Here is a 25,778-nt window from a genome sequence, read left to right as displayed (position 1 = left end):
GTATTACAAGTATGAGCCAGCATGTTTGGCATTTTTATGTGGGTTCTTAGGCTCCAACTCAGGTCTTTGTGCTTACAAGACTGAGGTAAAAATGAACCATACCCTCAGTCCTTAAGCCATTTTTGAAGGTGTATTTAAAATCTCCTGGCCTTGCAGGAACTTTCTCTGAATATGCAGCATCAGTCTCTACTCATTATTGCATGAATTCATAATTTGATACTTATCTATTTGATACCATCTATTCATTTTTCATACAACTGTCAAATATATATTGAGTGTCAGATACTAAATAGATAAATGTTTCTCTGTGTGTTCATATTGTTTCATAGTTCATATCCTATGTAGGCATAGGTTAGTGGTTCTCAACCTGTGAGTCACAATCTCACTGGGAGTTACATATCAAATATCCTGCATATTAGATATTTACATTATGATTCACGATAGCATCAAAATGGCAGTTATGAAATGGGGCTGGCATAACTGGATATCAACATGTAGAAGAATGAAAATAGACCCATATCTATCACCATGCACAAAACTCAAGTCCAAATGGATCAAAGACCTCAACATAAAGCCGGCCACACTGAACCTCATAGAAGAGAAAGTGGGAAGTACATTTGAACACATTGGCACAGGAGACCACTTCCTAAATATAGCCCTAGTAGCACAGACACTGAGAGAAACAATTGATAAATGGGACCTCCTGAAGCTGAAAATCTTCTGTAAATAAAGAACATGGTCAACAAGACAAAATGACAGCCTACAGAATGGGAAAGATCTTCACCAACTCCACATCAGGCAGAGGTCTGATCTCCAAAATATACAAAAAACTCAAGAAATTGGTCATCAAAAGAATAAATAATCCAATAAAAAATGGAGTACACACCTAAACAGAGAACTCTCAACAAAGGAATATAAAATGGCTGAAAGACACTAAAGGAAATGCTCAACATCCTTAGTCATCAGAGAAATGCAAATTAAAACAACTGTGAGATTCCATCTTACTCCTGTAAGAATGGCCAAGTTAAAAAAAAAAAGAAAAACAGCGCTGATGACAACTTATGCTGGAGAGATGGTGGGGTAAAGGGAACACTCTTGCATTGCTGGTGGGAGTGCAAGCTGGTACAGCCCCTTTGGATGTCAGTGTGGCGATTTCTCAGAAAATTAGAAAACAACCTTCTTCAAGACCCAGTAATACCACTTTTGGGTATATATTCAAAGGATGCTCAATTGTGCCACAAAGACATGAGCTCATCTATGTTCACAGCAGCATTATTTGTCATAGCCAGAATGTGGAAACAACCTAAATGCCCCCTACCGAAGAACGGATAAGAAAAATGTGGTACATTTACTCAATGGAGTACTACACAGCAGAAAAAATAATGGCACCTTGAATTTTACAAGCAAATGGATGGAGCTAGAAAACATTAGTTTGAGTGATGTAACCCAGACCCAGACGGTTATCATATGTACTCACTCATAAGTGTTTTTTAAACATAAAACAAAGAAAACAAGCCTACAAATCACAATCCCAGAAAACCAAGGCAACAAAGAGGACCCTAAGAGAGACATACTTGGATCTAATCTACATGGGGAGGAGAAAAAGACAAGATCTCCTGAGTAAATTGGGAGCATGGGGACCATGGGAGAAGGTTGAAGGGGAGGGGAGAGGCAGTGAGGGAAGCAGAGAAAAATGTAGAGCTCAATAAAATCAATAATTTAAAAATGCAGTTATGAAATAACAATGAAATAATTTTATGGTTTGAATCACCACAAAAGGAGGCACTGTCTTAAAGGGTGGAAACATTAAGAAGGTTGAGAATCACTGGCATAGACTTCTATAAGTACATTTAAAACCCAAGGCAATGTATGAAGCAATCATTATTATCTGTAAAGTAAAATCCTCCTCACAGAAAGTAAAATAAAAAATAATCATATTTTGGTCTCCTCCCTTCTTGCAACCTGTTTCCTGGTTTTTTTTTTTTTTTTTGTCTGTTTTGCTTTATCTCTTCAATACCAAAGTTTGACATTAGGATTCCATAACTGTATTCCTGACTTCATACATGACTTGAGCTTTTTTTTTAGAAGAGGAAGAAGATGAAAATGCTGTAACTATGTAGGTAGCCTAATAAAACCTGACCAGTACATATCTGAAATTTAAGAAACACAGGGGGCAGGTATTTGCATTTTAAAAGGATTCTTCCCTCTACTAGAAGATCCACTGTGGGGTTCCATTAAGCACCCAATTCTTCTAGCTACATTTATCATGCAATTTAATTTACTAAAATTTGATATATATGCCACCATATAAATTTCAAATTTCTGTGAGCATGGGAATCCTATGAGCAGCTGATTTAAATTTCAGATCTTGTGCCAGCACCCCCAATCCCTATCCCACCCCAGGATTCTAATTTAGCCTGCTTGGGGTAGGGCCCTGAATCTTCACTCTTTATCTGCTTTGAGAAGTACATTAGCTGGAGCCCCACTGGTGGCTTTACTACCAAGTGGCCCATTTACTCTTCATTTGGAAAATTTTACATACATTTTTGGATCAGGTGGAATCTCCCATAACCTTTCTGCTTTTGGTGAAGCTATAAACACCTTCAGTCTCATTGTGTATAACAGTTTCTCCTCCCCTCCCAAAAAAAACCTCTTCAAGCACCCTATTTTATTCTGAAATATCTTTTCTGATCTTTACTCTTATTTCTCAAAGGTGACAAAACCCTCTGGATGTTGAGTTTCTGTCACCCTCATTTCCACAGACTTCAGCTCCTGTCCCACACCCTTTCTCATCTGTGCTCTTGACCTTGATGCTGGTCCCTAGGACCTGACCGCCAAGAATCAGCTATGGAGGAAAGGCTGTTTCTGTGTGTCCTCTAAAATCTAAGCTTCTTTCTTCTCCTCTCTTCCTTCTATTCCTCTGGCTCATAGAAGACCAAAAAAAGAAAAGAGGAAAAAAATAAAAGAAAAAAGAAAAAAAAATCAAAAAAGTTTTTGTGAACAAAGAAAATTGTGAGCCTTGCCTGCTTTGTCGTGATTTCATTCTTCCCTGAGTATTAATCCTGGTCCTACTGCCCCGAGTGCCAGAACCTGAGCTTTAAAAATATGATTATAGTTTAATGAAATTTGTTTCAAAAAATAGACTCCATGACATTTATGGCACGTGTATCTATGTATTTAATATATCACTGATCTTTGAAAAGTCAGTTTCTTGACCTACATTTAGCCTCTGATTACTTTTCTAAATCTCTAGTAATCTCCAAAAACATTTAGAGATTTCCATACTTTAGAGGGTTTTTTGTCCTTTACTAATCCTCTATATCCCTGAGTTCTGCTTTGAGGAGAGGCTCTAGGGGGGTGATCTGGGTTTTGTGAGATACTTTTTTGTGGTAATAGAAGCAGCAGCAGCGCAAGGGCAAACAGCCGGTGTGGTTGGCTACTCTGCAGTTGGAAACCTTTTCTATTAGTCGACTTACCAGAGCTCATGCTCCCTTGTCCTGAGAAACCCTGAAGAACTGAATTTGCCCCCTGTAAGAACTCTCCAGAGGTCCTGTTAGGTGTGTACTGGGATTTTGTATGCCTTCTTTAGCCCATTCAGTTCAGGGCTAGGCTTTTTCTTGTGAAACATGAGAGACTTTGTAGTACAGCTGAAGAGGTAGAAGACAGAGTGTGGTTATCACTGGTTAAAGCGAAAATGTTTCTAGGTGATCTGAGCAACCCTTGCAAGTAGGAAGTGTGTTGATGCATTCAGTGTCATCCAATTTATGTAGAGAACAATATAATGCATAGGAAAAATGCTTGTCACCCTCTAGATAGTGAGATTTTAACTCATTCTTTTCTTCTTTTTTTATTCTTGGGGTTTTCCCCAGTTTCTACAGTGAACATGTATTACTGATGCAAGTAATTTGAAAGAAAGAAACCGTTAACCCGATACTTTTGAGTCTCTTTCTCAGAGACCTAATCTTAGTAGATCCTTCACAAATCCTATGGATTGCTAAGAATAACAATAACAAGGAAGTCCTTGGTGTTATTCAGCAAATGAAAACCTGTTCTTTAGAGGGAGAGGGCCAACCTACTCCCACAGTGTGGGGGCTGATGTTGGGGGTGTGTTGCTTGCTACTATGTGTGTGTGCATGTGTCCTTGCTACACCTCATTCTGTGCAACAATTATGAGAATGTTGCTTTGCATTTGGGATTTTAACCATCTTTTCTCTCCCCCTTTCTCTCTCTCTCTCTCTCTCTCTCTCTCTCTCTCTCTCTCTCTCTCTCTCCCTCTCAGGCCTTTCCCACCTTATGATGAGTGAACAAGGTAGGTGCTGTGGTCCTGCAGATGCCTGAACTGCTTGCCTCTGTGCCTCTGCCTGGTCATTCCTCCGAGCCTCCTCCATAGAAGGCCATTTGCTGCCTGTGCCTCCTGCTGTGGACCAGACTGGGAGCAGGGGCCACTCTGCTGCTGAGGAACACTTTTCCTGATGCACCATGATGCCCCACCTCCTACTCCTAGCTTCTCCATTTGTCATCTGGGCGAGGCAGGGCACTGGCCCTGCTAGGCTGCCTCTAAGAGGGAAGCATGAAACAAGGCATGGCACGTTGGTAATGGGAGTGAATGGAGCTAATTTCAGAGCAACCAGGCGGTTAACTTCCTCCTGCTCCTCCTAGGACCCAGGCTGGGACCCAGCTTGGGAGCAAGGAGGAGGGTTTCTCCCTGAACTTTACACTGGGTAAAGATTTGCTGCATGCCCCCCCCCCCCCCCCCCCCCGCATTCCACTGCCATCTTGACACATTCCACCCTTCCTGGTCAAAAGAAGCCCTTGGGGGTCTTTTTTTTTCTGTTTTAAATTCTATATAAAAGAATAAAAGGATTCACCAAAAAACATGCTAATGTCCTCATGGTAGGATTCTAACTCATTATACACCCTGAAGAAAACTGCATATAAAGATCTGTAAATTCAGCATCTGCAACCTAAATTATTCAAATATGCAGGAAATTCAGCTCAGCTAGGCATGGGGTGGGTTGTGAATGAAGCCTTTTTCTCCTCAGTAAAAATTTTCCACATTATCAGCCCAAATCAGGATCTGAGAACCGAGCCCACTTAAAATTGTCTTTTGCTTCACTGTTCAATCGCTACTATTGTGTTTCTTCTGAGCCTTGGGCGATTGCAAGATGGGTCTACCTGCCTTGCCCTGTCACCAAAAGACTATTCTTTAATTTATCTTATCTGTTTCTTTTCAAAACACACATCAGACTCAATGTTCCTTTGGGAGGATCAAGAAAAGAAAGATGTGGAGGAGTTCCACATACGATTTTTTTTCTCGGTCTTTGGAGAGTACACAGTCATTTCCCTTCCCCTACTCTCTCAAATTGACCTATCGGATGGTGTGGTCGTAAGAGAGATGCCATCGGTCAAGTAACCATCCGGGACTGAAAGACACTGTTTAGCAGCTGGAGCTAGGCAGTTGAGAGCGTCCTGAATTACTAAAACTGCTTTTCTAATCTAAGTGTGTTCCTTAGCATGAGCCAAGGTGTGGGCTCCATAAATTTCAAGACAGTGTTGGTTTTGTAGAGAACAGATATCAATATATATATCTGAAGGGGAGGGTCAGGTGAGCCCTCTAGGGTTAGGTAAGGAGCTAGAATGAAGGCTGCCTGTTCTTGTAGCTCAGTGAGGGGACGCAATGCCAAGTGTTGGGAGGTAAGTTTGCGTAGAGGATGGGCTTGATATGGACTTAGTATTTGGATAATTTGAGAAACAAAAGCCTTCCCGTTGAAGAAAGACAGAGTTCCTTGAATTGCTGGAATTTAACGGTCTGCACTCAATGACAAGTGACACCATATATCAGGTCGTCAGAGTCCTTACGATAGGAACTCCTCCTGTGTTCTCCAGTGCTGTGCTCCTGCTTTCTCTTTGCAAAGTCTCCCAGCATTCCAAGTGCTTCCAAGTGCTGCACACATCATATAGCTAGTATCACAGGGTGGGCAGATGGGCTGATATGGAGGGACTCCCTTGATCTTAACCTAGCTTATTTCAGGCACACTAATGCACCATAGGAAGGTTAGATTCCAAGGTTGGTATGAGCAGTATTTGGAGACTTCGTGGCACGCACCTTACTCTAACCCCACATGTGCCATTGTGCAATATTCAAGTCCAACCATGCTCTAGGCTGGTATCCCTTCAAGGGAAAATAAAAGAACCATGCAAAAACAGATGCTGTGAATTCCTTCTTTGAATAAGCTTCAGGAAAAGATGCAGACTTCTTCTGGGTGATGGTGCCACTAAGGGTTTAAGTTGCTATTGGAGGCTTAATTTGACTTAAGAAATCTCTTTGACTTCATTCCATGTCCTCTCATTCTTTTCCATTTCCCCTCATCCATTCTTATCCCTTCAATGACCGCCTTAAAACCCACCACTCTTCTCCCCACCAGGACCCCCTGCCTTCTCTTAATCCCTGCACATGGGAGGTAGGGCCTTCTGCCTGGTTCCCACTGAATCTACAGAATTAATATTTGGTGTCCACCAATACATGTGATATTTATGTGTGTTGTGTGTGCATCCCCTGGAGTTGTATGCCACATCTTGGTCCTCGTGTCTCATGTGAATGTTGGAAAATGGAGATTCTCAAAGACTTTCCCTAATCACGCTCTTTAACATTGGTTATATGTGTGCAATTTCACATCTACGTGGCTGTGTAATGCTTTTGCATGCAGACTTTGCCATGTTTCTAAGGCTATAACTGAGAAGAAACAAGTGAGATGAAGCTTAAACATGGAGCTGATAGATGCAGCTTGGCTGACTCCGGCATTTGTTCCTTAAGCCCTCCCATCATGCATTTGCTTTGTACTGCCTCCTGAGGATGATGTGGGGCAACTTCCTGTGCTGTCTGTCCTGAGAGCTGCCATGTGTATTACCTGTCGTTGTGCCTGCAGTGTGCTGATGTCCACTCTCTTTCTCTCTCGCTCTCTTGCGCCTCCATGGTGGACACCATGCTTCCTCTCCTTAACGGGACCTTCTGCTTCCTTTCTGTAGGTAGAAGTAAAGGTATAGACCACTTTATTTATCATTCTATCAACCTGTCAATGTGCATTCTGAATTACCTGTGTATGTGAGGGGAACTGTTGGTTCTGATGAACGTATAGGGCATATTAAAAGTTACTGCTTTTAACGGCATGTAAAGGAAATTAAAAAAAAAAAGTCATTGTGATCATTGTCCTTCAATGAACCCTGTGTTCAGTGTTGGGGACGGTTCTGCCTCCCCATAAAGCCTGCTTGGACCTTATGCATGATGCCATGTGGTGTCCAGCAGGAACGGGCTCTCTGGAAGTAGACGTTCTGTATAGACATGTTTCTTACTTCATTGCAAGGTGCTCTAAGACCCTCCCTGTGATGTGTGTTTCAGGCACAGGGGAGATAGAGAAAGGTGTCTCATAATTGCTGGGTTTTATGCAAAACTGAATTTGGGGTATCATCAGCACCTGGGCAATCAGGAAAGAGTAAGGAGAGATGATTGAAGAATTGCCTGATTTGACTAACTGTAGATTTTTGGAGGGTTTCTTTCTATTTTTTTTTTACTTCAGTGCTGTAATTTTTGTATTTGTGTGTGTGGGGGGATAGGATATTAAGGCTGGGGTGATAGACTAGGAAAGTTGGAAGCAGGCAAACATGGGAAAAATATAAAAGTAAAAGCACATTACATTGAGATGAGGAAGAGGAGAAAGAGGTGGTGGCAGATGCTGGTGCACAAAGCCAGCCCTTTGACAGGTGCTCAGGGAGGAGAGGGGACGAGTGGGTGGGGATCTTATACTTCACCATGCCTTCACACCTTTGGGTGGCTCAACTCGCCCATCCACTCCCAAGCTCAAAGGACCTGGTTCATTGGCTCAAATTGCATTAGCTGTGCCTGAGTGAAGGAGAATTTTGTTGATGAATTAGGGATATGTGTATCCATCTAGTTCTCCCTCCTGGATAACGCTCCCCTGTCTTGGCGGGGCAGTGCACTGCTGTTTCCCTCAGAAGCTGCCAAATGGCACAAGCACAGAGAGTAAATTCGACTGTGGAGATAGGGCCAAAAGATGGGACTGATGAGTTCTTCACAGTGTTCAGCGGAGGGCCGGGCGGTGGAATTATCACCTCTCATTTCCATTTTGTGTTTTCTGTACACTGCCTTGGGAGTGCTTGGGCCCTTCCCACTGTGAGCTGGGATGGTTGCCTGCTCCTTTAGTACTAAGTCTGGGTGGGCTCATTCTCAGAAATGTGCCATCCTGAACCATCACTCTGACCCCCATTGCTGGATTGATACTTTTGGATAAGAGTAGGTGGGGAAAGGAAGAGGCCAGTGACCAGAGACCTCTTTATAGGTGAAATCACCCCTCTGCCTATGACTCAGCCTATTGGATATAGGTGTACCCTTTCTCTTCTCTCTTATCCCCTCCATCCTCTTGTCTCTTTATCTCTCATTTAAAATTGGCATTTGGGATGCCTGTGGGCTTCTGCACATAGAATCTTTCTTTCTGTCCGTCACTGTTGTCACCCTCACTGCCAGCTAAACTCCAGTGTGCTAGCCACTGTGCTCTGTGCTTTGTGGGCCTGGTCATCCTTAATATCCACTATTCACCTCTGAGGTCTGTGGTGGCAGTGCCTGTGTTTAATGATACTGATAACTAGGCTCAGAGAGATGTTAGGTAACTTCTAAATGAGGATCAAGTCCAAAATCCCTGACCAGTGAGTGATCTATGTGCCCTGGCTGAGGTACACATGTGATCTCTATGTGCTCACCCCCAGGCTGCCTCTCAGATGGTGCTCGGTCTTAAGTTCCAGCCTGACACCTTACATTTGCTGTAACATGTATCCGTATAAATGTCACCTCAGACTGTGCCCTCAGTATGTCCAAAGCTTAGTGTCATTTGTCTACAAACCAGTTTCCTGTTCCAACGCCCTATCTTCCTCACCACCCACTAGAAACTTCTTTCTAATGTCCTCCTGAATGCGTCCCCTCTGAAGGTGGGGACAAAAGTGGAGAGAGCATTCTGTGACTGGCTCTAGAATGGCTTCTGCATCTGTCTGCATCTGGAGCTTATGAGGTTGTCATCCTTTCTTAGGCTGTGTCCCAGTTCCTTTTCCCTCCCTGTCAGCCCACTGATGGGAAACTGTAGAAACTCTGTCATCTACCACCTGGGAAACAGGATTCGCCACCTCACTTTTACAGCTGTGTCCAATGGGCCCTGTTTTTCTAATTTAACCTTTTCCTCGGAGCTTTGATACAGAATTACTGCTTCAGCCAAACCCACCACCAGCTTCCCTTGCAACCCTGCTTACTTTGCTTTTCTCTTAACAGCCCCTTCTCTCCATCCTCTGCCCACCAGACTCACACTTACAACTCCTGTTTTACTTAATGCTGTCCTCAACATGCAGGCCTGAGCTCTCCCTCCACGTGTCTCTCTCACAACTTGTATTCAACTTAGTGGAAATTGGGCCACTCTTCTCTATAGATTGCAGATATGCAGAGGACAAATACTTTCATTGGTTAATGTCCAGATGTGCTTAGGATAATGTGCTGCATGAGGAAGGGATTCAAAGTCTCTAATCCTTCTTATCTTGCTGTCAATCATTTCTCCAAAGGTGAAAATAAAGCAAAAATTAAAATGAAACCTGCTCATGTAGCTCATCAGCTCAAAAGCTTTCTCATATGGCGGGTTCTCATTGAGTCATCGTCAAGATGTTTTCTGTCTCAGGTTTTACATATAACCTGGCCCCACTGTGACCTCTACCAGCCCGCAGCCTTCTAGAGCCTCTGGTGCCCTTTATGTCCATTTACATTGCTTTTCACTTCCTGAGAGTTTTTCTTTGAGATCTTCCCTCTTTCCAGAATGCTCCTTTCCCTCTTAATATCCCAAGGTTCAGTCTCCTGAGTATGCCAAACTTCATGCTTCTGTTACAAAGTGCCTACACTGTTTTTGCATGATGCATAGGGTGTAGTCATGTTTCAGTCATCACATCCCCCAGAAAAGTATAGGTGGCTGTGTTTTGGCCACTATTGTCAGCCATATTGCATGAGCTCAGATTTTGGTTCAAAGCTGTACATGATGGGTGCCAAGAGAATTGAGTAATACTTAACTAAATCAAAAAATTGGGTTTAGATATGGTGCAGAAATAGGCAGGATTTGATTTTTCAGTTGTGACGTCATTGGTGGAGTCATTCTCCTTCAAACACTTGCACCACACCCCTTACTGCTATCCTTATTACTGCACCCACTAAACAAAGATGTACCAGAGTCATGGGGGTGAGAGCAGGCATTCTGTCTCCAATACCCCCCTTTACTGTGTCTTCTCTTGGTCCTGTGTATCAGAGGGAAATGGTTGCAGATTATACTAGGCCAAAAGTGAGGAAATCTTGAATTAATTTTAAGTGTTTGTCAGAGAAAAGACTAGATATGTCTCAGATCATGTCATTCTTTAAAAGCTCAGTGACTGAACAGTAATAAGCCCTGTGATGTCAAAATCTATAGAACTGATCAGGAGTTCAGATGTAACTCTACTCTTAGGAGGCCACTGGACAGCATTTGACTGTAGGCAGAGGCTGCTCATTCATTCCTGGCTTTCCAGACCTGAAATAATCACACAGAAACTGTATTAACTAAATCACTGCTTGGATTATTAGCCCTAGCTTCTTATTGGCTAGCTCTTACATCTTAATTTAACCTATTTCTGTTAATCTGTGTATCGCCACATGGCTGTGGCTTACTGGCAAGGTTCTGTCCAGCATCTGTCTCTGGTGGGGCTACATGGCTTCTCCTGACTCTGCCTTCTTCTCCCAGCATTCAGTTTAGTTTTCCCACCTAGCTCTACTCTATCCTATCATAGGCCAAGGCAGCTTCTTTATTCATTAACCAATAAAGGCAACACATATGTAGGACTTCCCACACCATATGACCAAAGGCAAGTGAGGTTTTATCCAGTAGTGACTGACCAGAGAAGTTCTTCTTTCAGTATTTTCTAGCCTTTAGACATTATTTTCATGGCTTCTGCTTAAGAATTAAGAGTGTGTTTGGGACCATTCCTCTTTCTTTTGTCTGTTTGGAGGCAGTCTATGCTGAGACAAGTGATCAAATACTTTCCCTTGAAATTGAATTTGGAGCAGGAGTTGCCAACCCAAATGCCAACAAAGACTTCATAGCTATCATAAAGACTAGAACTAGGAAGAGGAAGGAAGAGCTAGGTGGTGGTGGTAGAACTGGCAAAGTAGAGTATCCATATCCTGTCGAAGTTAGGAGACCCTTCTCTGCACCAAATGATTACTACCAAGCAAGATGTGGGTTCTAGATCACCAGAGCTTCAAGACAGACTGGAAGTGTGTTTTATAAAACATGGTCAGTTCCTAACTTCATTCTCTCCCTGTAGATGAATGTGAATACATAGAGAACATACATAGCACTTGCCAAATGAGTCTACTGATGAACCACAAGTTTTGACATATGGCTAGAGCTAGAGAAGGAAGATATGGGTAAACTACTTCTCCAAGAATACCTGTTTGATGCTAACAGTTGGCATACTAAGTTTTCTTTTTGCCCATAGCAGTCAATTTGGGAAGTCCTTCATTCTCCTTTTGATACCATCAGAGAGTTTGATTCGTGTGTTCTGTGAAGTTTGTTTTGTGGAATGGTGTAGGTGTGTGTAGGAGGGTGTGGAGACTGTTGAGAATGAGCAGGAAAAGAGGTAGTTATCATTTTTGATAACTGCCAAGGACTGATGAGATGTATATCATAAGGGTTGTCATGGATACTCAATTTCTTTCTCTTTTTTCCTACAGAACTGTTTTTGTTGGACTAGTAGAGCCAAATATCTATTCTAGGCCTTTAGATGTTAGAGGCTATTTTTAATTATTTAATGTGTCTTTTTCCCATATAGATTTGATCATTGGCCTTCTAATGCTAAATTAATAAACACTGGCAAAATTGGAAGGAGATAATCAAGCTACGTGGACTTGAAGATTATTTCCTATAGACTGTATTTTGCTGATAATAACATTAAAGGAGCTGATTTGAGGAGTTGAGCTCCCTGTTGTCCATGCTAGAATTCAAGAGCCCTGCAAATAAGTTACTGTCTTGATAGCCAACTATTTATGCAAATTAGTAAAAGCAATGCCAGCTACTAATTATGAAAATAAACTCATCTGTGCTCTATAAATATCTAATTATAATAAAATAGAGGCAATATTGCATTTCCATTTCTTGTCTCATCTGTTTCTCAGCCACTGATTTGTCCTCTTGACAATGAATAAAATTGCTTTGTTTTTTAAAAGCCTATTTTCCATGTTCCCACCCACCCACCCTTCTTCTAATGTTTTGAAAACCTTTGGAGTAAAAATGTATGTCTTTGAAACTTAAAAGGTAAATTGCTTGATTTTAGTAATTCTGTGTTTTAGCAATGATGACTTCGAAATGGTGCTTTAAAATATGAAGGATGGGTTACTGTTTTCTCTCCTTGTTCAGAAAATTTGCACTGGACATTGAAGACATTTTTTTTACATAGTTGTTTTCTTTTAGACCGTTTAAAAACTATAAGTGTGAGCAATAGCTTTACTAATAAAACACACAGTTTACCAGTAGACTGTCCTAGCTAAATTCCAGTTGGCAATACATAGAAGAAATTATTGTATGGATTTTCTATTTGCATGGCCTTTGCTAAACAAGTCAAGTTGGCTGATCTGAAGGGATAGATGGCTTTTAACAGCAGGTCTATATGTATACCTATTGGAACTTGGCTTTGAAAGTCCCTGAAGGAAATAGATGTGTTGAATCACAGTGTATTATCTTTATGATATATTTGTGTTTAAAGAACTCAAAAGAGCTTCCTGTTAGATAAATATGTGTAAGAGTACCAGCATGATGGGTTTATTGATGGGCTTAAGCTTATATCTAATCACGATCCCTTTTTCAGGTGAGCAAGATAACCATGTCTGTGATTCTGAGCATAGGTACAGTTTGTCCAAAAACTCATTGATAAGGTTTATGATGTGTAATATGTTTCCCTACATAGCTTCCATCTGTAGGTGTACTGAAAAATAATACATTCCAGTGATATATATATATCACTCTACTAAATCTGAATTTAGTAGAGTCTCTCCAACATTAGCAAATCAAGGTATTTAGTCCCCAATAAATATTCATGGAGTCCCAATGACCTAGAGTCCTTAGTAAGTATCTTTGGAGAGCCAATGATCTGCCAGGTGCAGGGTATCTAGGGCTGAGGGAGCAAACATGCTCCAGATTCTCTGACCCTTGATGGCGAGAGTCGGTGGGAGGCCGAAAGCAGCTTTCAACTGCCTTTTGTGAATTAAAATGACTTAAGCATAGTATAGTTTTTACTTACGATGAATTTTAATATTAGGCTTTTTTTTTATTTCTAAAGAAAACTGTTAGGTAATCCCTTAGTTATTCAACTTCTCCACTCTTTAAATTCTCAGACTCAGAAAAGCGAATATGCTTTGAGAGTATACACACAGGATATTTTAATTTATATGTTGTTTATCTTCATTGAGGCATAGCATATGCATTACAAAGTATATCAAATGCATGCTTTTAAGTACACAGTGTAAAGTTTCAAATGATACACACATACATAATACACATATATGCACAAATAAATACATATTTATGTGTGTATACACACATATATACACACACTGTTGCCAACACACTGTACACACTAGGATATATGTTGTGTCTGTCACTCCATGGGCTTATGTCATGATACTCTGTTGTTTGTTTTTACGAAACCTGTTTATTCCATCTTCCGAACTGAGTACGCTTGTCTAACAATTGCAGGTCCTCACTGGCTTTAGCTTCATTGAGAAGGATGAACTGTGAGAGACAGGACCCTTGTGGTTTCCGCTGTGTGTAAACAGAGGCAATCGTGTTGTGCTTTTATGCGGCAGCTTGCCTTTGTTTTTGTTGAAGCTCAGGTTTCCCATTGCACAAAGACCATACCTAATTGATATCATTGGCTTTTTCTTCCTCCCTCCAACCAAGGCATTTAGTAGTGAGTAGAATATCAGAGGAGTAAAAGAACACACGCTCTATAAAGAAAGCCGATTAATAATGCTTCCTGATGGACATCTGATTTTAAAAGTGTTGCATCTTTCACAAAAATTTACACGTAAAGTAAGGGCAGGCACGGTGACATGAAAGCTAATGCAACTAGCACGTCTTGACATAATAGCAATCACAAGGAACCGGAGATCCCAGATGGCAACTTGGCCTTTGCCATCCTTTTAATAAGCTACTAACTGCTAATTATTTCACTCTTAGGGGCAAGTTAATTTACTGTTGACTCTTAAAGAGATACTGCACTCCCACCCCCACCCCCAGCCCACACAATACAGAGCCTTTCCACCTGCAGCTTTGGAAACTCCCGCGGCTGCTTAGTCTGGAAGCTTTCCAGCCCATTGTAGCAATGATGGCAAGTGCTGGGGCGAGAAAAACGGTGCTTAATAAACAGGATTTTCTCTGTGTTTCTTTTCTTAAAAATATGGATCATTAAAAAAAATGTTTGCCTAAGGATTCATTGTGTGTGCATGTGTGAGCCTACGTGTGTAAGAGGCATAGATGGAGCAGCCAAGACACGGGGAGAATTTGAAATTTGGAGCCTATTTAAGAGTGAAAGAACAGCTGCCTTTTAAATGGCTGCTAATTCTGACAATTAATGCTATTTTGTGAGTGTGTGATTTTCTGTAATAGCAGTTACGAGGGACGGTGGTGTGCAATCGCTCATTTCCTGAGCTTTATGGTAATAGAGTGCAGAGACCACAGAACAGAGGGGAAACTCAGGCCCCATGCTTGGGAGTCCTTTAAAAACTGAAAAGCCCACAAAGCATGCTTTTCCTGCCATGCTCTTCAGCTTCCTTGGGATGATCTTGCTTTGGAGCACAAGCAGAGATTATTGCCTGAGTGATGGGCAAGCCTTGGGTGCATCGGGAGTGCGCACTTGGAAAAGAGCCTTGTTTGCAAAAAGCTGTCTGACAATCAAAATATTTACTTAAAGATAAACTAATGACTGCAATATGCCCGTAGATTTTGGCTTGATGCCATCAAAAATAAATCTCAAACCTCAGAGGGTTCGTGTGTGTGTGCATGTGTGTTTTATTTTTCCTAAAATGAAATCAAATATGTAGCAAATATAAAGACATGTAGGAAAATCAACCCATTTTCTTGGAAAAGTCACACCAAACTTTTTTTTTATTTTTTTAATTAATTTATTTATTTATTAAAGATATCTGTCTCTTCCCCACCGCCACCTCCCCTTTCCCTCCCCCTCCCCCAATCTTGTTTCTATAACCAGTTGTTCCTTGTTGCTGTTAAGAGCTACCAAATTGCTTAAATATGCTTTGAAAATCATGTCCTTCTATTATTAGTGATAACTATAAATGTGACTTGCTGATGTGAGTTGTAGCACACTATTGTCCTACAATGACTTCCGTGTCATGCCGCTGATAGAGGAGTCTAGAACTCAACCAGTTCTGCCATGTGCTTAACCAGTCACTCTTTAGTGAGCCTAATTATTTTCTTGTTAACTGGAGAAGCTTTAAATGTCATATTCCTTTAAAATTAAAATATTGCCTGACTTCAAAATAGTCCCAAGAGAAAAATATAGGTGTATGTGAAAATTAGGAGAATTTCACTCAGATAGTGTGCTAAGTCAGATTGCTATCTTGTAAAAAAACATTTGAGAAAGGCAAATGTTTAGAGGCCCTTGTCCATATATAAAAGTTTCGTGTGTGTGTGTGTGTGTGTGTGTATCAAGTATCAGGGAAAAATCCTGACTTCTAGAAACACAGTTTTAAATAAAATTGAACCTTTTTTTTGTATGATAGTGCACACTAGGTAAGCACCCACCACTAAGCTACCCCTCCAGCCCTTGAGAGCAGGGTTCTTTCACTGAAACTTTGTTATGATAACACAGATTATGAACCTTCCAGAAGGCACATACTCTTGAGAGTTACCTTTGGAATTCCACTTCTGTGATTTTGATTTTGGATAAGAATACTGAAAACTAAAAGTAATGTTCAGATGAAAAATTTGGAACAAGACAATTCCAAAGTCCCTTCCAAGTCTGATGTGCCTTAGTGCCTCTAGAATAAAGCTTTTGGTTGGTTCCACTCAAGAATGCTTCTAACCACATTTTCTGTTTTGATTGGGAATAGGTATTTTTTTTGGTGGATTTATTTCAATAGAGAAATTACTGCTTCCTGGTGAAATGCATAATACAGATGTTTAAACAACTGCAGTTTTAGACACTAGTCTTGATAAAATACTTCCGGTTCATATTAGCTAAGTACTTAATGGCTGTCCATATCATGTGTGTAAACAGCACTCATGATAATGACTTGCTGTACTGCAGGAAAAGCTGACGTCAGCATATGATGAGAGAATTACCAGGAGCTCTATATAGTCTTATGTTCTTTGAAATATGAGGCAGCTTCATAGTATGGCTCTGCCTCTCCCCATATATCCTGAAGCATCAAGAGTCTGGCTGTGATTTTTTTTTTCCAGGCAGTGAACATTTAGGTGAAACAACTGTTTCCTTATAGGAATTACTTGTACTTTGCTTAAGATTCATTGGCTTAGCAAGGGCTAATTGGATTTTTCACATACAGCTGAGGATTTTCTTCATGCTGTCTGTTGACGATGAAGAGGTGGCTATTGATTTACCTGCAATCTATCATTTGCCTGGGTTTATTTATCTGGCAATAGAGACATAGTTTTCTGAGTGCGGTATATATTCCTCTTCTTCCCAGGTGACTAATAGTGGGCATTTACAAGTGCCTTGGTTGAAGTCATGGGTTATAGGGAGTTTCCTAGTCCTATACCTACTCATGGGGCAGTTAAATGTGGAACACCAGGTGTCCATGTGAATAATCCTAATCCAGAGCTGTGACTATGGCTTAAAAAGAGCAAAGAGGAGGATCCATTGAGGCAACACACACAGACAGATGTACACACACATACACACAGATCTGCATACATACACACATACATACACACATGACATATTTGAGCATGCCACTAACAAAAGCATAAATTATGAATAGTAAACATTAATAAACACTAATATAATCACAGACATATCTCACCGATGTTAATGTCACCCAACACATTCAGGAATTTTGAACATATGATCCGTTTTTTTAACTTTCCATTTGTTTTTACTTGAAAAATGCCTACTTGGAAGATCTGTAGCAATAATTGACACAACCTTGGCAAAAGAAGTGTAGTAAGTTGCACCATATAATATTAAAGAATTAACTCTTGAAATTGCAAGTGTCCTAAAGTCAATGGCTACGATTTTTTTCATTTGTGTGTGCCGTTCCTGTACATCAAAGTGTCTATCAAAAATCACTGAGCCGTTAACGCTATTTCAGAGTTCAGCACCATGGAGAGCACCCAGCCTCTCTAGCATTCCTGATCCTCATCCTTTGTTAAACTATGCCTGTAAAAAGAAAAAAGAAAAAAAAAATCCTGATAAGCCCGTTTCTCCTTTAGGTGTTTGATAGATGTATTTGATATTTCTTGTGAACAAAAGAACTATGGGATTTTCTTATATACTTGAGCCATGAAGAAATAAAAACATTTGCTTTACAGTTATTTCAAAAATGCTGATTTGTTGCCTCAAATCTTAGAAGCATATAATTTCAGAGGGAGAGGAAACTTATAATTCCTGTAATTTTGCAGATGAATAAACATGCTGAGAGGGCAGGAGTATCCCGCTGATAACCCATGACGTTGGCCCAGACTTCCCGTACTGTTTTCTTCTCGCTCCCACCAAATGGCCACTAAGACTTAGTTATCATCACTGCTGAATGGCATCCCTTATGCATCACTCATAGGCTGCTGAGGCCGTTACTACAAATGCCACATGAGAGATGTTCTGGAATTATTGGTGAACTTTATAAATAAAAATTTCCTCTAAATAACTTCACGGTCCGAGACCTGATTGTCAGTAAGTTGTTGGATGTTTCAAGGCTTCATGAAGTGTTGTGTCTCATAAGATTTGTTATGTTGAATATTTTGTTTTGGCTGAAGTAAGCTAGTGACGCCAGTTGACTTTCAACATATTTTATGCTCATTTATTTTTTTCGGGTGTCCTATGTTGGTTTAAGTAACAGAACAGATGCCTGTGGAGGTCTGTAAAAATATCCTGTAGGGATATACTCTAGGGACGAGGCTTAAACTGCCACTTACTGGGTCTTTTTTCCCCCTCCCTTTTTTTTTAGAATAGTTGTGGATAAAAAGAAAAATTCAATGTTTTCTCAAGTGAAAGTTTATTTTTGGCAAAAATTCTATCTTTCCTTCCCCTTTAATTTCCTCCAGGGTGTATCCGCATTATCTGAAGGGTTAACTTTAGGGTTTTTCCATGAGGTAGCATTGAGTAATGTTGATCATGGCACAAAGTCAGTTCTTAAATGGTTACAAAATTGCTTTCCTTCAAATTGTTTTGATCACAAGAGCTCTCAAGTGTCAAAGTCATTCGGAGAACTAGATAGATAAAATGCATGAGCACTATGCTTTTTTTCCAGGATAGAATAAATAAATGTGTTTTCTACGATGTGCTTAGCCTTGGATAGTGATTTGTTAAAGGGAAAAAAGAAAGGCAATGATATTAAATATTTACAAGAGTGATTTGGTTGCATTATGTTGTACTCTGCATCTGTTTAATAGTGAACTCAGCTACTGCCGAAATAAATGTCATTAAACCTGAGGCTTTGTGGAGGTCATTGCCTAAGTTAGGGCAAAAGGAATTGTAGAAAATTGTGTTTTTTTGTCAACTTTGCAAATCTCTTCCTGAGTTTGGTCAACTTGCCTTCAAAAATAATAGTAAATAAAATCCATGTGAGGATTCACAGACCCAGCTCCCTGCACCCAGTTCTTTTTGTTCAACCTGCTAGCTGGAGACTTTTATACCTTCTTTTGTTTTGGACATCCAGAGATGGTGACAGCTCTGTCCCCTGGAGATGAACAGTGCTGCCTTCCTGTTCACTGACTCTTCTGTTGCTTTTTGTTTGACAGTTTGTTTTGGAGAACAAGAATTCTTCTCTCCCAGAAGTCTACTTTAAAGTCATTTAAATATATATATATGTATGTATATATATGTATATATATACTTCTTTTATCATTTGAGATTATAGTATTATATAACTTCTCCTTTTTTTTATCCCTCCAAACACTCCATATACCCCTTCTTGCTCTCTTCTCAAATTCATGACCTCTTTTTCATTAACAGAATGTATATATTTTCAGGAATGACCATATGGTATTGGATAACCATTTGGGGTGTTCTTCTCTGGGACAGACTATTTTTATAGCTCAGCGTTCCTTAGTTGCCTGTAGTTCTTTGTGTAGGGTTGAGGTCTTGTGTTCCCACCTCCATGTTAGCATGTCTATTATTGTCCTTGTTCAGTTCATGTTTAGGCGGTCATGTTAAAGAGACTTTATAGGCATAGGTTTAATATTCCTAAAAGACACGATCTCAGAACAGGGAGTTTGAGGTGATTTTTAAAGTATTCCTACTATCTATTCTTCACCTAAATCAAAGATTTTTAAAGCTTTGCTATTTTAAATAAATTGGCGAATAGCTTCTTGTGATTTCCAATTACACACATAAGACTTCCATTAATTTTGTTGAACACCAGTTTTCTCTTCTGTAAAATGAAGATGATAATCCACTATTATGATCCATATTAGTATAACTTCTATATAGTATGGTATATATGGTAATGCTTTTAAATAATAACACATGGTTAGTCCTTTTTGCATAGATAATTGAGAATTATCTATACTAACACATGTTAAGTACAGAATTGGATGCGTGACTCTTAGGAAGTTTTATTCTTTTCCCTCTGACAGTAACAATAAACTATAATTGAATTTTACAAGCATTGAACACAGGAGATATATAAAATGAATGAAAACCAGTCTTTCTTCATGAAAAGCTTATAAAATAGTAAAGGAATTCTCCATATATTGAATATCCAAGAGGTATTCATACACCCACCCACACAAACACGTACACATACACATACATGCTTTCATTTTTCACTATGTACTATATGCTATCTAGAAAACAAAAACATTTTTATTTTTGTGGCAAGTATGGATTCTGTGTGTGTGTGTGTGATGGAAAAAGATATGAATGGGTATATACATGTATAAGTGTTTATATTCATGTGTGAATTAGGTATATACATGTGATGCCACACAAGTAGAGGTAGGAGGACAATTTTTGGGTATCAATCATTGCTTTCCTATATTTTTTTTGAGATAGAATCTCTTTGCCACTATGTATGCCTGGCCAGCTGACTCACAAGTTTCTTGAGATCTGTCTCTGCCTCCCATTTCCTATTGGATTCTAAGGTTACGGATTCTTTTGCTAACAAAAATTTTACTTTTTAAAAATAAGTTCTGGGGATCCAAACTCAGGTCATTAGGTTTGTGTAGCAAGTCCTTTTAGTCAGTGAGTTTACTTTTATTCCCAAGCCCTAGGATTTTGGGTTTTTTTTTGTTTGTTTGTTTTAAATGGAGTTGCGATATATTGACATCGTGGTGACATCTACTCATGTTTTCTTGCAAGCCTGTATTTATTTCATTCTAAAATTTAGGTGTGGGAAGATATGTCACTTGGAAAAATGTCTGCTTTGGAATCCTGAGGACTTGAGTTCAGTCTCCTGAACCGACATAAAGATGAGAAGCATAGTGGTACACTCCTGCGTCTCAGCAGCATGCAGGCAGAGACATGAGGATTCCTGGGAGTTTGCTAGACAGCCAATCTAGCCTAATTGATGAGCCACTGAGAGCCTTGATGCAAGGGAAGTGGACAATATTTCTGAGGATGACACCCAAGATTGTCCTCTGGTTTCTACATGTATATACATAGTATATATGTGATTATATATATATATATATATATATATATATATACTGTGCATATATAAGCATGCAGAGATGTGGATAAAATACTTTATTTCATCCTAAAATATAGAATATTGAGTGGGAATTAGTGAGAATCAGGGAGGTACAAAGAAATTGTAGGATGTATTAGTCATGGAGGGCTCACTGTTCTGAGAAACAATCTCACTGAATGCTGTGCTGCCTCAACATTTCTCACGTATTGCAGTTTACAATGCCGAGTGATGGTGGGTGGAGGGCCAACTCTGCTCCACACCGCCACTCAGACAGCCAGAACCTTCTATCCTGGAAGTTAGTCATTCTCCAGAGTGTGGGCCTTCTCTTTAGCTAAGCATAGAGGAGGAGAAAGAGAGCCTAGAGAATGTTTCAAATGGCAAAGGCAGAAGTAATCATTTATTATTGGCAGAGCTCAGTCACGTGATCGTATCCAGTTGCAATCTATTTGTAAGCACAGTGTCGATCTCTACCCAAGAGGAAGGTTATTTTTTGTTCCTGCATCATCTTGTGTTATGTACATTAGGCTTATTCAGCTCACATCTGTTCAAACAATAAAGTGCCACCCTGATTTGTACGAAATAGAGGGTCATTGCTCATTCCTTTGTCTAGGCTATGCATGAACATCTATTTCGTTAAAATAAAATGATTCTGGGTTATTGTAACTTCCTTAAATTCATTGAATCACCACAGGAACTTGTGTAGCTATTGACCTTGTTATTGCCTTAGAACATGCTGCTCTAATTTATTCTTATAAGTCAGTAAATTTCTGATAAACTGTCTTGTAGAAAATTCTAAGAAATGAGATGAATTAGAAGTGTTTCAGACTTTACTAAAAGTGTCTTTAAAAATATTTATTTAAGAGAAGCTTCACATTTATCTTACCTTATAAACCTATTGCTACATACGTACATTTTATTTAGGGTTTTCACTTGACCATGCATATGAACCGAGAGCTGGACCTCTGGCTGGGACTTTACCTTGAGTAGATGGAGTGGGGCCAAACACCTAGATCAACAGGATTTTGTTTTATTCAGTTACTAGCTAGAAGTATCTTTGTAGCTCCCTTTCCTCTTAATCACCTAAGCAGGGGAACTCCTGATTGAGACAATGTCATTGTTGCATTTGCATAATGACTAGGGATGCTCATTTCACAGGCCAACTTATTGTTTGTGGATGCCTTGCAAATAGTTAACTGATGATGACTGTTTTATGTGTGTGTGTGTGTGTGTGTGTATGTGTGTTTAGATCACCTATTCTATTACATGCCTAGGAACAACTAAAACCATGGCATTTTGAAATGGACCCTTCCCTGCCACCCTGTGCCTTTTCTCCCTGTGTGGAGAGCTTGGTTGCATCCTGCTTCTGCAGTGGCTGTCAGAGTGTGAATAATTTGGGGCTTGTGATATTTTTCTCCCATTTTGTCTGCCTCTTTTTGTGTCTTTGTGTGCAAGTCTATGATTACTATTGAGCTCCCCCCACCTAAATGCCAGCAATTATCTCACAGGTGGAGGGATTAGGAAAGAGCCAGGGGAATTGTACTAGGATTAGAATAAAGACTCCCTCCCCCTTTAAATATAGTGACAGAGGAGACTGAAGACATAGAGGGGGGCAGGCAGAGCTGTGGGGGAGGGTGCTTCTAATTCATAAATCCCTAGAGACAGCGAAGGAAGAATCTCCAGATGGAGGAAAGAATAAGAAAAAGAATAAGGAAAAGAGATACTTGAGGTTGGGTTCTTGTTTGGGGAACTGGAGTGCAGGAATTCCGGGCAGCCATATTTTTTCTTTTTAAAACTTATTCAGTCCATCTCTTCAAAAATTATTTTGGGAAGAAAAGGGAGCTGGAGGGTCTAAGGTATGCCTAGGCCAAGAGAATTTTGGTGAGGCATTATCTTCCTTCCCAAGAGAGAATGGATTTATTTAGAGGATGCTCTGTTGGTTAGTGTGTTTTCAGATGCCAAGAGCTGCACTTTGAGCCCAGCTACCTTAAACAGCAAAGGGAATTTATGGTCTCTCTTCTTAGCATCTGCCATCTGTGAGTCAGAGAGAAATCATAAGACATAGTTACAGTTGGAACTGAAGACTTGAGAAATGATTGTATAGATACAAGTCAGAGGGCACATGAGGACTAATTGATAGCTTAGCTTAAGCAATCAGTCAGAAATAGTAAGTTCTTTCTTCTCATTTTTTTTTTGTGATATGGAGGCTGTCACTGGATTGGTTAATTCCTACCTATGAAAAAAGAGAGAGTTCTGTTTTACTCTTCCATTGATAGAAATGTCCGTCTCACACGGAAACACCCTCAGAGGTAATGTTTGGTCTGGATAGCCAGGATGAGTCAAGTCAAGATGGCTCACACTTCCATCGCCTGAGTCTACTTGTCAGCTTGATATTCCTACACGTCTCCACATCTCCTCAACGGCAGTTAGTCTCTAAATAGAAGCAATAGTGAGATCTTCCTGATGGGACCCATCTATCCATCATACAACTAAAATTCCTTTTACCCTTCCCAAGAAGAGGAAATAAGATCTTTGAGTAATGTTCTCTCCTCTCTTTGACCATATATAATTTAAATACTATGATATAAAGCTGACACTATTTCCCAATATGTGCTATATACAAATATTTATTATATTTATTACAAAATAAGGATATAATCATCTTAATTGAAGTCCCTATTGTAATAGTTGCCCATATTTGGTATTTATGACTACTTTCTTCTATTACCTATTTTGTATTCCTTTTGTCTTCCAACTATATCTACTGATGGGTTTATTTACTTGGAGGATGGCTCACACATATGTTCCTAAAGGGCTGGCCTATTGGTGGTCCTGCCTGGATTGAGCTGTTATGGCCCTACAGAGATTATAATCACAGGAGTGGGTCTCCGGCCATCTTCTTCTTTTCTCTCAGAGTCATAATCCTTGTTTTCCTTGGAAGTTAGGATCACTAACCCTGAGTCAGCCATAACCCCATTTTCAACTAGTCAGCAAGGACCCTGGAACTTCAAACTAATCAATGCCCCCTTAAGATACTGAATGCCTATAATCATGGGTTTTGATGACTTTATTGAGTCTGAGTCACTCACAAGACAGACTTGATATTTTCTGTAGTACTTGAAATTTAAGGGAAGGCTAAAGATTAGACCTCAAATCTAAAAGAATGTATTTCAGGGCAGCAAATATACCTGGCTAAATTACTTTTTAAAATGCAAAACCAAACCCAACTATGCCTTTGGCAGGGACTTAGTTAATGCTGACTGTACATCTTCTGTCTGTTAGGAGATCCTGTTTCACGAGGGTGGATATAAGCCTAGCACTCGGTGCAGCAGCAGAGGCATCATTTGGAAACAGAGAGGTCCTACGTGGAGGGAAAGGTGGCAGGTATCCTAGCATCTGTGTGATCAGGGAGTCAGCATCATGGGATCTCAGTTCATCCTTACGAAAAGAAGCATACAAATACCTATGGGAATTGAAGGTTACCAACCTCATGCCGCTTCAAGTGAAAACTGCTCTGATGGAGTTTCTCTCCTGCTTAGATCTCTGGGTTCTATTTAGGTCACCTGACATGGACTGCTATTGATGGATAAAGGACTAAGAAGGTCCTCTCATCTCAAGTGTGTTTTTAACCGAGTGGCTCTTAGTAAACATCTCTTGCTCAAATGCCTCGCTTCAACTCCCAGTCTTTGTTTTCAGCTGGGCTTAATCGGTGGCTGCCCCTTAGCATACTGACCTAATTCTCAGCCATACATTTCATTCAGGCTTTTGAGGCAGTACTTCTTCTGTGTTGCTGCTGGTGTTTGTCTCTGCTTGACTTGTGGCCACTGGTCCCGTCACTGGCTTTATGCATTTCCATCACAGTAACGAGTAACAATGGACGTTGGCTGAAGAAGCAAGCAGAGATAACTGAGTCTAAGGGCATGCTAGCTATGAGACTGTGGTGGTTATGTCATAAGCCTCAAATACAAGGAGTACAGAGACCTCTTCTTCAATGGGCTGCTATCCCTCAGGCCTTGGGTGCCTCATCAAATTACATTTTTTTGGTCAGGGATTCTCATAGTTTACTGTGTACAAGAATTACCTGGCCATTTGTTAGCCGCAGGTTCTGAGGTAGGTGAGTTGGGCTGGAAGATGATATTCTGCGTTTTGAACAAGCACCCTAGGGAGGCGTGCCAATACTACTCATGCCCAGAGCTCTCTGAGGATGTCTTTAAGACTTTCAGCTCGAATGATGCTGCAGATGAAGCCATCTGGTCCATTCTCCTCCACAGTCAGGCCAGAATGTAAGGACCCCAAAGAGGAGATCAGCAGTGAGGGAGAACAGGGACTCCAGTTCCCAGGAACAGGCTGTTACTGTGATGCAGCTAAGTGGGCACTGCTGAAACGCAAAGCCTCTCATGGCAGTAGTGGGATGCCAGTCTTTGCCTCTGTATCCATGTCTCTGCCGGGCATGATGACATTGGCTTATCTCCTAGAGTCCGGGGAACCAGTCAATCATGTCTTTGGTGATAGATATACATAGTTCTATTTTGTCACTCTAATAAGGAATAAAAAAAACCATAGAGAATAGCTTGTAATTAATTCTATCATCACCATACCCTAAACCGCGCCTAGTTTTGGCATGAATCACAGCCAAGACTCATTTCTTTCAGAACCTACAAATATTTCCAAGCTGCCCCGTATAAATTTCTTGTGCTTATCAATAGATAGACGTAGCATATGTGTCCCAGTCCCAAGTGCCGTCTCCTTCCCCAGATTTCTAATAGGGTCATCTTATGTGCTAGTAGTTGTTATAGGCCTGAGAGACCCACAACAGCGTGAAGATGTTTTA

General features: G+C 40.3%; 1 protein-coding gene across 4 annotated transcripts in view; it reads left to right on the top strand.

Annotated features, from left to right (window-relative positions):
- Positions 1 to 25,778, top strand: part of Nrxn3 (neurexin 3) — a 1,514,195-nt gene that overhangs the window by 53,033 nt on the left and 1,435,384 nt on the right. For 2 of the 4 annotated variants that reach the window (XM_050152455.1, XM_050152454.1), the window contains exon 3: positions 4,280 to 4,309. In XM_050152455.1, coding sequence (XP_050008412.1) covers positions 4,280 to 4,309 — 30 coding nt within the window. Of the gene's footprint in view, positions 1 to 4,279; positions 4,322 to 25,778 lie in introns of all 4 variants that reach the window. The other 2 variants (XM_050152457.1, XM_050152456.1) reach the window with 1 other exon arrangement.

This window comes from Alexandromys fortis, unplaced genomic scaffold (genome assembly GCF_014885135.2).
Source record: "Alexandromys fortis isolate MF-2015 unplaced genomic scaffold, M_Fortis_MF-2015_v1.1 scaffold_47, whole genome shotgun sequence".
NCBI lineage: Eukaryota > Metazoa > Chordata > Mammalia > Rodentia > Cricetidae > Alexandromys > Alexandromys fortis.
This window is presented reverse-complemented; position numbering and strand designations above follow the sequence as displayed.